Consider the following 13,767-nt stretch of genomic DNA (forward strand, 5'->3'; position numbering starts at 1 on the left):
TTAAAAGTTGGGGTAAGTAGCGATTGGGGAGTCGTGCCTCATCATGGCAAAAGTGGAATGATCACTCAAGGGAGTGCGGCGCGAATATCGGGACACGAAGGCAGCGCATTAAATGAAAAGTTACGACAGTTGGAGCTTATTGGTTTAAATTCAAATTTTCAGGATTTACCACGATTCGAAGGGATGTTTCAAAGGTAGTGGTTGAGATTCCTTGGATTTGCTGACCTTTATGTCACTTCATGACGCAACACGTGGCGCAGACTCGGCACATGTCAAAAGTTACGGTTTAGGGCACGTGCGCGACTATGGCGGGGCGAGCAAATCCAGCATCACCGCCGCACGCTCGCTTGTGGACTCAAGCTGCCAAGGGAACGTGACGAGGCGTTCAAAATTTTATATTTTTAGGCTTTAGGTTACCAAGCCATGTTGACAATTGCTCTTTACTTCCGTGCCAATGTTTAGCATTAGTTAGTTTCTTACGTCCATCGCCTTGGCTCTTTTGTTTAAAGACACACTTAGCTCTCATGCTTCGAGCTCGGTGTCTTGTGGACTGGGCGAGACCCTAGGGTCCCTCGCCCAGGGGTGCTGGCCTAAGGCAAGGAGTGCATCAAGGACTTTGGCCTTTGTCCCAAAGGCCCAACCGGCCTATTAGGATGATTTAGAGGCGCTAGGCTCAACTCCCCCAACTATAAATAGGGGAGGAGTACCAATTGTAAAGGACTTTTGGCTCATTTGAGAAATAACAAGCTAGAAATTCAGTTATTCTCTCTCTCTAAGCGGTTACGTTCTCATTCTCTCTAGGAATCTCACATCACGTTCCTTGCACCTTAGGTACTATACCTCATCTCAATGTTTATGATGGAACCGTTTCTTCGTGGGCCCTTCTAGCAGGCTTCAATTGGCTATATGCGGATAGGTTATGTTGTTCTGGTACATTCCATCATATATTGAGATCTGTTCTTATTACCTTTGAAATGATTAAATATGATCAGAGATATCTAAAGATGATCCTGCCATGAAAGCTGCTACAGTTGTGGTTTAAGATGGGTGTTAATTAAGTGTTGACGGCTCCGCAATCACACGCTATTAACAACCCAAGATGGGATGATACTTTGATTAATGGTTAAATATGTACTTACTTGAACCAATCGCTACTTGGTTGGATTGGGGGTTTAAGGATTGTAAATGAAGCATGAGTTGTGCTGTCAACATTCTCTTTCTCTTTGATTAGTTAAAAATTTACTTGGATCCCACCAAATTAAGAGTGAGACCCATATAAGTGAATGGATTCCACATGGATTTCAACCAATAAATAAGAGTGTTAAAGTGAGTGTTAACATCAGATTCCTCCTTTGGCTCATCAATCACAATGCCACTCCCCCTAAGAAGCTTCAAGCTAGATCAATGGCCCCTAAAAGTTGCTGCCAAAGATGCATGTCTATGAAAAATCTATTCTCCACTCTCTTCATAATTGTAGAACCACTAAATGCAGTAGGATAAGCATTGACCAACTCAGCTTCCTTTTGGCAAGATGAAGAGGTGATGGACTGGATTAAGAGAAACATTGCAGGAGATTTCATTCATTTTATGTCAACAATGTGGAGGTGTTGGAATACATAACACTTTTTTTTTTGATAAGCCAAACTTTGCATTAAAGGGAGTACAAGGGGTACTCAACCCAAATACAAATACAAGAACAAAGTAAAAAAAGCAAAGAACAAAAACAAAAAATAATAAGCACCAAATCCTAAAGCCAACCCATCATGAGACCAAAGCAACACCCTCCAAAAGCACTAGAAAACTCACAAACCCACAACTGAGCAGCACACCTAGGCGAGACTGAGACCAGAATTAATCAACAAAGAAGCATCTCCCAACAGCTACTGTAAAAACAACAACCCAACCAATCACACAGTGGCTAAAACATCCCCGAGAGCCCGTTCAATCCAGACTTATTAGAGTTTATCAACTAAAAAAAAGCATTAGATAAACGCCAATGGTACTCTTTGGTTTGCATCCAAAGAGGATCATAATCAAAGTGGAGTGGGCTTGTGTAGCTTTATAATCTAAAGGAAACCGAAAAATGGTTTATTTCAGTGTTGTTCCTGACTGTCTATGAGAGACACAATTGATATGTAGAACTTTTCATAAGATGACCGTTCTTATGCAGGATAGAAAATTACCTTTACCTTGAAACACTATAAAAGGACACTGGAGTTTGATACAGTTAGCTTCCATGAAGCAGCATTAATATGCAACAGTAGTTGAGAACTGAATAAAGGAAAAATGGCGCAGGTATGCAGAGAGTACTTGGTAAAACCTGTGGACAGTTCCCTTGAGAAAAATGTTATAATGAATATAGGTTACTGTTTGGCTGCTTTTTTATCCTATTTAGTCCATTTACCTTGACATGAACCACCATTCTAGTATATATGATCAATAAACTCTACCAAAAAAGGAGTTAATCCCACCATTAAAACCTCTCCAAAATCCAACTAGGTAAATGATACAAATACAATCAATATATTAACACTCAATGAAGCCTGGATGACTGAGTTAACAGGATTCAGTATTTGACCATTAAACTCATCTTTATAGCTGAAAAGCTACCACGCAAGTGAAACTATTCAACAAGATGATTTCTTAGAAATTAAAAGTAACTTCATCTTCAGACTGACAATCATGTGTTTTGAAATGAAAACAAGGACCTATGTTACTGGTTATTAAAGTTAAACAAGTAACAACCAATTACCATTCCATAAAAAGTGAAAAGCAGATAAACACAAAGTCATCCATAACCAAGGAATGCCTGATAAGCCTCCATGGTTAATAGTTTTGTCTCCAGCTATAGATATTAAAATAAGGCTCGTAATCAATGCTTTTGTAAATAAGGAAAGGTGAAAAACATGAACATAAAGATGTAGATCCCTAATGCTATGGTTGAAAACGTAATCCGAAATTGCAATTATGGCTGCGGTATCAGGTTTTATTAGTGCTCTTAGCCACAATTGCAATCACAATTGCAGCTGCATTAGCCGCATTTATCCACAATTTCAAGGATCGTGATGCAACTGCAAATGCAACCACAGCCACGACTGCAATTTAAAACCATGCCTAACAGTCACAAAAATACCCACGCCACGGTGTATGGCATTCTAGATTTCAACATTAAAAGTAACTTAACTACTGTATTAATCAAGAATTTACCATGTTTCAAATGATATTCAATGGCTGAGATTCCAGCAGTTTTTGTAATTAAAACTGTAGGAAATCTTGATCTAACAGAGCCATGTCAAGAGGGCCTGATGAAGATTCAGAAACCTAAAATTGAAATGAGAAAGACAGTATATCACAAGGAAAAGGAACTAGACTCTGCTTCAAGATATTTACAGATCCTCTCCATGACCTCCCTACTCTTGGCACTATTCTGAAGGAACCTGTCAGCACACCGCTGCTCCACCTTCTCCGCCATGGACGCCAGAGCCGACAACGGCTTGATCCGGATGCGAGTCTCCTGCTGACAAACCGTCCACCCGGCGGTGTTATCCGGATGAGGATCGTACCGGGTCTTCTCCTCCACCTCTATGAACTTCTGGAGGCTGACATTGCGGTAGACTTGTTGCATAGAGCGAGAAGGGGCATCCACAACCGTGGATTCAACACAGTGACAGATATCCTCTCCAATGAGCCTACGCACGAGCCACGGACACTGGACCGTGATGGCACGTGTGGTGTAAAGCTTCCCGGACGAAGGGTCAATGCTCTGACTCAACGTGTCAACCTCTAGGATATGGGATAACACGCGCTTGTTCTCTGCGTCAGCAAACTTGCGCCATGATGCAGACGTTACACGCTCCCACGGGTGCTTGTAAACGTGTTCTTGTCGGTATGCTTTCACCATGGCGCGCTATTTTCTTAACTTCCAAAAACCAACTGCAATTCAATCAACAAACCAGACCAAAAACTAAGCTTGATTCACCTGATAAAAGGGGGACTTTCACTCAATGCACATATAAAATCGAGGTTGACTTGTATAATTTAATTCATAAGAAGCAAATAGCAAAGAAACTAAATTGAACAGTTTAAAAATTGAAATGCTTTCACCCTTATGTGCTATTTTCTTAACTTCTAAAAACTAATAGCAATTCAATCAAACATACCACACCAAAGCAGACCAAAACCCAAGCTTGATTCACCTAATAAAAGGGGGAATTTCACTACTCAATGTACATCTAAAATCAAGGTTGGTTTTGATTAATTGAATTCAGAAGAAGCAAATAGCCAAGAAACTAAATTGAATAGTGTGAAAAATGGAAACTGTAAACACAGTCAAGAAGAACAAAGAACGAATTGATGAAAAACAATACAAGATTGTAGAGAATTGAAAAGAGCAACTAGCGAACTGTGAGGTGATTCAATCGCGTACCAAATGTGATTGTTGTCGTCGGAAATCGATGGCCGCAACTGAATGGGAATAGGGTGGAGCTGGCCCTAATAGGAGAACAAGAAGAAGAATATGCTCTAGTTTCTAGTTTCTACTGTCCCTTACAGATTTGCTGACTCTGTCGGTTTGTCTAGTGACGAAAGGAGCTATAAATTATTAAATTTCATAACTTATAAATATTTATTAAAAAATAATTTTTTTTCTTGAACTATTAAGAAATAATTATTACAAGCTGAAAAGAAAGAAAACAAGCTAGTAAAATTGGTTCCTATTGAATCCGTAATCAAAAGAGGCACAAGATCAAGCGAATGATCATGAACAAGAAAGAAATCCAATGAGCAATGTAACACCCCGATTTCGGTGGCGTCACTTTAGTAACCAAAATAAACTTAATGCGGAAAAACGTGAATATTTTTTTTTCGTCGATAACATAGACAAGACTGAAATAAATAAAACTCAAATGCGAAAAACAACAGAACTAATATACAATATATATAACAGCCCCCGCTGTAAGTAGCAACCTCGTCACGAGTAACCTCCAGTGACGGAAAGAAGAAAAGTAGCGCCCGTAGGCAATATGTACAAACCAAATATAAAGGTGATGTGTCCGCAACACCATCCCTCAAAACTGAGAATAAGCTGACCCAATGGTCTGAAAATAAGACCTCCTAAGTCCAACCAACTCTCTGTGATTCCCGTAAAGAAACCACACAAAAAGCTATCGGTGGGAAACTACCCTGTCCCAAAGGAAACAATTGACAGTCAGAGCTAAGACTCTACTCCTACACTAATCCTAATCTCGAGGAGCTCACACCAGCAATAAACCTACGTGCTAGCATGATCGTCGTCTGAATCCGAATCCAGAACGACCAAGTCTACAAACACTATCCGTCCTCCCCTCACAACCGCAATGTGCTCCGGTGCTGGACTAACGGGCTTTGGGCCCGAACCATGATCATCAATGATCGCAACGGTGGGTGTGCTGGACTCTGATGAATGCACTCCCACAGGCTCCTCCTCGGAGGGGTCCTCATCATCCGAAGACGACGGTGGCGGTGGTGCTCCCACTCCTGGTCCGCAATGCACTCCTGGCGGCAAGTTGAAGCTGACAGTGCTCCTCCTCAGCACTCCTGACGTCAAGACTCCTACCCTATCAACATGGTCCTCCATAATCCGCCCCGAGTACGTCGCTCGATGGCTAGCGGGGTCAACCACCCACGAACCGGGGTCGTCCTGGTCAATCATCTCGTATCTAATCCCCCCCGAAGGGTGGACCATTGTGAACCAGTCCGCAATGGACATCTGACAAAGGCGTTGTCCGCCAAAACACACACAGAAGACGCGAGGGTCAACTCCAAAGAATTATGTAAATATTACACCCAATAGGTACAGATAAGAGAATAGCCCCTTAGGCTTATAACTAGTGATAACATCCTAGGGTTGCATACTCCACAATGATTATAAACAACAATAATAACAAATAGCATGCATCACGTAAGATTAACAATTATCAATCACACTCAACAACTAAGTCAGTATGCATGTTGCATGATATGCAAATGACGGTTAACCCAGTTAACCACATGCATTCCGGAAAGGGATGGACATCAAACAGATCAGCCCTAACACCAGCCACAGTGGGACCATTTCGGCCCGCGTGCCTCTTACTCCAACAACAACGGTAGTCAGATCAGCAGTAAACCCGAAGGTCTGCCATTTCGGTCTGCTACAAGAGTCGTCTACAAACGCTCTTACACGGCATTCCGGGTCTTATGACCATTTTGGAAACCGACGAGGTCCAGAGTACGTCCTGTGTTAATACCTCATTAATGTTGCATGAATGCAGGATGATTAGTCAAACAACGTCTCTGAATCTCACTCGACACGTCGCCACGTGTTCTAGCTAAATTAAAGTCTCTAAAAGCTTACCCTAAGGTAACAGTCGATTCTGCGACAAAAGACACATCTTCACAACAACACATAACTCATGATGTCCTCCAAATCATCCGACTCATCTCAATCCGATGGTCAAAACTGCTCAACGAGCAAGAGTATCAACATACTCGGAAACTATCAATTTCCCGGACTTATCCCTCGGATAGCCCAACAACACAGCTGCTCCAACAGCACAAGAGCATCAACATACTCAATACTTCTCAACTTCCTCAACACTTGGATCCGACGACACTTCTCGTTATCATTTCGAGTTTGTTATCATTATTTGAAGATTTAGAGGTTGTTTAATGTCTTATGAGTTTTCTTTACAAAATAATATCCTTTTAGTCTTATCGCAAAATCTTATAAGTTCTCGAGATCTCCTAATCCCCAACTGACTCCAGAGAATGTCTCGATCCATAAAACACCATAACAAGGCCCGAATCTCATTCGTCCTATCAAACTTTCTCAAAACTCTCAAAATAAAATCGGCATGACCTGCCCGCTATTCTCACTACTCAGAATCTCAGATTTCATTGCAAAAGCATAATTAACTCAGCACAATCAACCAACATGTCATATATCAACATATTATACAATAACCACATAGCACTTAGCATATAAGGCATGCATCACACATCCTAAATTACCCACTTAGCACTTAGCATGTAATTCACTCTCAAAAACATTCAGTAGATGAATCATCTACATTGTCAGCCGAAGCCTTAGAAAACATTTTTCCAATCAAACACAAACAAGTGCATAAACAGTAAACAATGTCGAAAGCATCGACCCTAAGCATTAACTAGAGATTCAGTGAGTAGCCCTCACCTGTAGATTCTCCAGGATGATCCTCTAACACTTCCTCACAGTCAAAGCGTTGTTCCTCAGGGAAATCCTCAAAAGCACCTTCAAAGTAAAATCACAGAATTCTATCAAAATCTATCGGAAACTAAGCTATCAATGCTCACTAAGGTTACCCGAAGTAATACATACTCCGAGGTACGATAATCTAGCGCGAAAAAGGAATTTTCCTCCCTCCCCCTTAGAGTGCTCGACCACTTTTGGTAATTGTAGGGTTCGAATTTTCTTCGATCAAACTTGGTTCCTATGCTATCATTAGCCGTAACTAAGGGTCTTCTAAACTCGGAAAAATTATCGGATCGAAAACTATCGCAGGGGTATTTTGGTCAATATTTTAGCTCAGAATTTCAAAACTGAAATTTCGAAAAGCAAATTGGATGGGGACGTCACCAACGACGTTTATGACAACTAATCCTACTAGCACTAAGCTAAGGCGATAGTTTTCAGCCCAAAGGACGAAGCTTTGCCCCAAAATGGGTATTTTAAGCAGAATTGAAACTCGACGATAGTTTTTCGAGAATCGGCGCAGTATTATTAGATAAACTTGTTCTTGGGCACATAAGGAAGAGGTTTAGAATCAAAAATGAAGTTATCAGGATAGTTTTGCAAAAACCTCAAAACTATGAGCACAGAAAGACATAGAGAAAAGCTATGGAAAAGACGATCAGAGGTAAGGATTAGCGACTATACCTCGATACCTTCAAGCAGCAACTGTCGAATCAACGATCAAGCAAGAAATGAAGAAAAACTCTTCCTCCTTCCTCTTTGGTGAAGCTCGCGGGTTTGGAGAGAAAATGGTGAAGATTTTTGTGTTTTTTTCTCATTTCTTGGCTATATATAGAGGTTGGAAAAACGTGGTAAAATGGAAGTTTCGCGAATCTGATTTTTCCGGCTTCATTCTCCGTGAATTCTAAGATAGGTTTTGACAACATAAATCCAAAACTCAAAAGATGTTTCCTAGTATTTTAAGTGACTAATGCAAAGTCGGTGTAAAACTAATTTACCCGATAAGTTACTTTTTGCATCGGATGTCGGAATAGAAAACTTCCTTCTGAAGAAAGATTGAAATCATCAAGAGAAATGGATGTACGCGTGTAGAATCTTCATTTGAAGCTCCGAATAGAAAAAGTCTTCATTGTCGGTTGATTTTAGGGTTTTGAACTATCAGGGTTTTAGTTTCGGCAAACTTCCGAGGATTGGAATCGGACGTTCGTAGATCCTAAGGTTTCGCCTCGAAACGATTGTCGTACACGGAATAAGAGAAGTTCTAACATTTCTCTGAAGATTTTTGGAATTAATTTCCATCGTGACTTTAAGTGAAAACTAGCTATTTACTAGGGTTTCTGACCTAGGTTTAAGCGTATATCGATCGTGCTATACCTTTTATCGATTCTGGTACAATCCTTAGACTTTTCCTGAACTTTCTCCTTCATAAATTTATTTCATTTGGTAAACTCTAGTTCAGGTTTTTCCTTCACGATCCATCAAGCCTAATCGTAAATGGAAATCTCTTCCACTTATTCTAAGCTTAAAAACTTGGGTCTTACATTACTACCCTCCAAAAAGAAAGTTTCGACCTCGAAACTTAAGGGTCAGTAAAAGTTCTGAATATTGTTCTTGGATCTTCTTCTTAGTCACCAATCAAATTAAAACTCGACTTGAGTCTTAATACCTCGTGCATGACAAGACTCATCCCCTTAATCATAAATTCTTCAACCACTCATAAGCTAATCATCCTCTTACTATCGAACAATCCATTATTGTTGTCTTCGTCCTCAAAACCTTCCTCACTCAAACCAATTTAAACTCACTGAAATCCCTAACACTTCGCATAAATCGAGACTTAACCTCTAGAAGATCAAATCATAACTATACCTCAAGGGACTTAACTAGTCATTTCGTTATCTCATCCTTCAACTTACTGTCATCCAGCTCGATAGCATGTGTCGGATCCGCAATATACTTCCGTTTAAACGCATCGGTGGAAGACTACTTCCTAGGCTTAGCATGTTATCCTAAACCTCGTGTAGCTTCTATAGTTTAAATACGAGCAACGGTCAAATAAAGTATTAATAGGCGTAATAACTATAAGGTCAAAGCTTAAACCATATAAGTAAGATAGGTGTGTTTGCACACGCTACGAGAGTAATGGAACATATTATACTAGAATGAGAAAGAATGGTTAGAAGGTTACCATCGTTCTTGCGCTCTCCTCTGACAAACCCCTCAGCTCTCTCACCGTCCATGGTGTAAACTCTTGCTTTAGCAGCAGGACGCTTTCCACGAGCAGTGTTGACAGTTGGTTCCGTCTTGGGTGCTCGGCACTGACCGGCAGTATGCCCCATCTTGTTACAATTAAAGCATTTTGGTCTCGTGTCGGGACAAGCATTAGCATAGTGCCCCGGCTCCCCACATCTGAAGCAGGTCATCTCCCTCTTCAAAGTCTGATCTCCGGGACCACCAGCAGTACCCGTCATGGGTCTGTAAGATCCTGAAGTAAACCCTTCTCCAGCAGGACGTTGATAAGGCCTCCTGCTCTGAAATTTTCCTTTGCTTTGAAAACTTTGAGAGCCCGACCTCATCGGCCCTCCAGTTCCCGTACGGTTCAACCTCCTGTTTTTCATCAGCTCCACTTCTGTGGCTTTCTCCACCAACGACTGAAAGCGCATAATTCCCAATGGCCTCACTGAGTCCTCAATATCAGGCCTCAGTCCATTAACAAAGCGCTTGCACATGTAGCGCTCATCAACATGATCATTAAAGAATTGAAAATTCTTCGCCAAAGACTCCAGCTTCGAAGCAAATTCTGGTACAGACATACCTCCCTGACGAAGTGTCAGAAACTGTGCCTCCCTCTCATCCCGGGCACTTGTTGGAAAATACTTTTCCAAGAATGCGGTCCGGAAAGAGTTCCAGTTAATCTCTTCATGGTTGGCTTCCATGATCCCCCTGGTGCCTCTCCACCAGTACTCAGCATCACCCAGCAGCAGGTAAGTTGCCATGCCCACCTTGGCACCCTCCACCGTCTGCAATACGCCAAATATCTTCTCAATTTCCTGGATCCAGAGATCCGCTTTGTCCGGGTCAGTACCACCCGAGAACTTTGGTGGATCTTGTCTCCTGAAGTCATTCAAGCACTTGTTCTGGTCCAGTGTCACTTCTCTCTGACTCTGATGCTGATCACGTGCCTCCTCAGCAGCACGCCTCATAGCATTATCGTTTGCTTGTGCAGTCACAGCTTGAGCCATAGTGGCCATCATCTCAGCTAATTGGTTAGTGTTCACCATGTTCTGTTAAGTTAAACAAACAGTTAGTACTCATCATAAGATAGCATCTAGTATAACTATACAATATGAGTAAGAAATAACTTCAATCAATTCTAAGCGAAAAATCGCTTGCAGACAATCAATTTTCACTCTTTGCAGAGTCACACAACCTAGCACAGAAGACCTATTCCCCAACAACTCCCGAAAGACTCGACCGTGCTCTGATACCACAATGTAACACCCCGATTTAGGTGGCGTCACTTTAGTATCCAAAATAAACTTAATGCGGAAAAACGTGAATATTTTTTTTTCGTCGATAACATAGACAAGACTGAAATAAATAAAACCCAAATGCGAAAAACAACAGAACTAATATACAATATATATAACAGCCCCCGCTGTAAGTAGCAACCTCGTCACGAGTAACCTCCAGTGACGGAAAGAAGAAAAGTAGCGCCCGTAGGCAATATGTACAAACCAAATATAAAGGTGAAGTGTCCGCAACACCCTCCCTCAAAACTGAGAATAAGCTGACCCAATGGTCTGAAAATAAGACCTCCTAAGTCCAACCAACTCTCTGTGATTCCCATAAAGAAACCACACAAAAAGCTATCGGTGGGAAACTACCCTGTCCCAAAGGAAACAATTGACAGTCAGAGCTAAGACTCTACTCCTACACTAATCCTAATCTCGAGGAGCTCACACCAGCACTAAACCTACGTGCTAGCATGATCGTCGTCTGAATCCGAATCCAGAACGACCAAGTCTACAAACACTATCCGTCCTCCCCTTGCAACCGCAATGCGCTCCGGTGCTGGACTAACGGGCTTTGGGCCCGAACCATGATCATCAATGATCGCAACGGTGGGTGTGCTGGACTCTGATGAATGCACTCCCACAGGCTCCTCCTCGGAGGGGTCCTCATCATCCGAAGACGACGGTGGCGGTGGTGCTCCCACTCCTGGTCCGCAATGCACTCCTGGCGGCAAGTTGAAGCTGACAGTGCTCCTCCTCAGCACTCCTGACGTCAAGACTCCTACCCTATCAACATGGTCCTCCATAATCCGCCCCGAGTACGTCGCTCGATGGCTAGCGGGGTCAACCACCCACGAACCGGGGTCGTCCTGGTCAATCATCTCGTATCTAATCCCCCCCGAAGGGTGGACCATTGTGAACCAGTCCGCAATGGACATCTGACAAAGGCGTTGTCCGCCAAAACACACACAGAAGACGCGAGGGTCAACTCCAAAGAATTATGTAAATATTACACCCAATAGGTACAGATAAGAGAATAGCCCCTTAGGCTTATAACTAGTGATAACATCCTAGGGTTGCATACTCCACAATGATTATAAACAACAATAATAACAAATAGCATGCATCACGTAAGATTAACAATTATCAATCACACTCAACAACTAAGTCAGTATGCATGTTGCATGATATGCAAATGACGGTTAACCCAGTTAACCACATGCATTCCGGAAAGGGATGGACATCAAACGGATCAGCCCTAACACCAGCCACAGTGGGACCATTTCGGCCCGCGTGCCTCTTACTCCAACAACAACGGTAGTCAGATCAGCAGTAAACCCGAAGGTCTGCCATTTCGGTCTGCTACAAGAGTCGTCTACAAACGCTCTTACACGGCATTCCGGGTCTTATGACCATTTTGGAAACCGACGAGGTCCAGAGTACGTCCTGTGTTAATAAATCATTAATGTTGCATGAATGCAGGATGATTAGTCAAACAACGTCTCCGAATCTCACTCGACACGTCGCCACGTGTTCTAGCTAAATTAAAGTCTCTAAAAGCTTACCCTAAGGTAACAGTCGATTCTGCGACAGAAGACACATCTTCACAACAACACATAACTCATGATGATCTCCAAATCATCCGACTCATCTCAATCCGATGGTCAAAACTGCTCAACGAGCAAGAGTATCAACATACTCGGAAACTATCAATTTCCCGGACTTATCCCCCGGATAGCCCAACAACACAGCTGCTCCAACAGCACAAGAGCATCAACATACTCAATACTTCTCAACTTCCTCAACACTTGGATCCGACGACACTTCTCGTTTTCCAAAAACTAAGATTTGCATCCTAAGCTTCCTTTCGAGTTTGTTATCATTATTTGAAGATTTAGAGGTTGTTTAATGTCTTATGAGTTTTCTTTACAAAATAATATCCTTTTAGTCTTATCGCAAAATCTTATAAGTTCTCGGGATCTCCTAATCCCCAACTGACTCCAGAGAATGTCTCGATCCATAAAACACCATAACAAGGCCCGAATCTCACTCGTCCTATCAAACTTTCTCAAAACTCTCAAAATAAAATCGGCATGACCTGCCCGCTATTCTCACTACTCAGAATCTCAGATTTCATTGCAAAAGCATAATTAACTCAGCACAATCAACCAACATGTCATATATCAACATATTATACAATAACCACGTAGCACTTAGCATATAAGGCATGCATCACACATCCTAAATTACCCACTTAGCACTTAGCATGTAATTCACTCTCAAAAACATTCAGTAGATGAATCATCTACATTGTCAGCCGAAGCCTCAGAAAACATTTTTCCAATCAAACACAAACAAGTGCATAAACAGTAAACAATGTCGAAAGCATCGACCCTAAGCATTAACTAGAGATTCAGTGAGTAGCCCTCACCTGTAGATTCTCCAGGATGATCCTCTAACACTTCCTCACAGTCAAAACGTTGTTCCTCAGGGAAATCCTCAAAAGCACCTTCAAAGTAAAATCACAGAATTCTATCAAAATCTATCGGAAACTAAGCTATCAATGCTCACTAAGGTTACCCGAAGTAATACATACTCCGAGGTACGATAATCTAGCGCGAAAGGACAAGTTTTCGAAAAAGGAATTTTCGTCCCTCCCCCTTAGAGTGCTCGACCACTTTTGGTAATTGTAGGGTTCGATTTTTCTTCGATCAAACTTGGTTCCTATGCTATCATTAGCCGTAACTAAGGGTCTTCTAAACTCGGAAAAATTATTGGATCGAAAACTGTCGCAGGGGTATTTTGGTTAATATTTTAGCTCAGAATTTCAAAACTGAAATTTCGAAAAGCAAATTGGATGGGGACGTCACCAACGACGTTTATGACAACTAATCCTACTAGCACTAAGCTAAGGCGACAGTTTTCAGCCCAAAGGACGAAGCTTTGCCCCAAAATGGGTATTTTAAGCAGAATTGAAACTCGACGATAGTTTTTCGAGAATCG

The 13,767-nt window shown here is 41.8% G+C and overlaps 1 protein-coding gene across 1 annotated transcript; it reads right to left on the reverse strand.

Annotated features, from left to right (window-relative positions):
- Nucleotides 1-3,168: 3,168 nt before the first annotated feature.
- LOC130743853 (uncharacterized) lies at nucleotides 3,169-4,570 on the reverse strand. The gene is made up of 2 exons (XM_057596075.1): nucleotides 4,427-4,570; nucleotides 3,169-3,933 (listed from the first exon to the last, which is right to left on the reverse strand). The coding sequence occupies exon 2, from the start codon at nucleotides 3,899-3,901 to the stop codon at nucleotides 3,350-3,352; it is 552 nt and encodes a 183-aa protein (XP_057452058.1). The 5' UTR covers nucleotides 3,902-3,933; nucleotides 4,427-4,570; the 3' UTR covers nucleotides 3,169-3,349.
- Between the last annotated feature and the right edge of the window lie 9,197 nt (nucleotides 4,571-13,767).

Source organism: Lotus japonicus, chromosome 3, assembly GCF_012489685.1.
Source record: "Lotus japonicus ecotype B-129 chromosome 3, LjGifu_v1.2".
In the NCBI taxonomy this organism is placed as follows: domain Eukaryota; kingdom Viridiplantae; phylum Streptophyta; class Magnoliopsida; order Fabales; family Fabaceae; genus Lotus; species Lotus japonicus.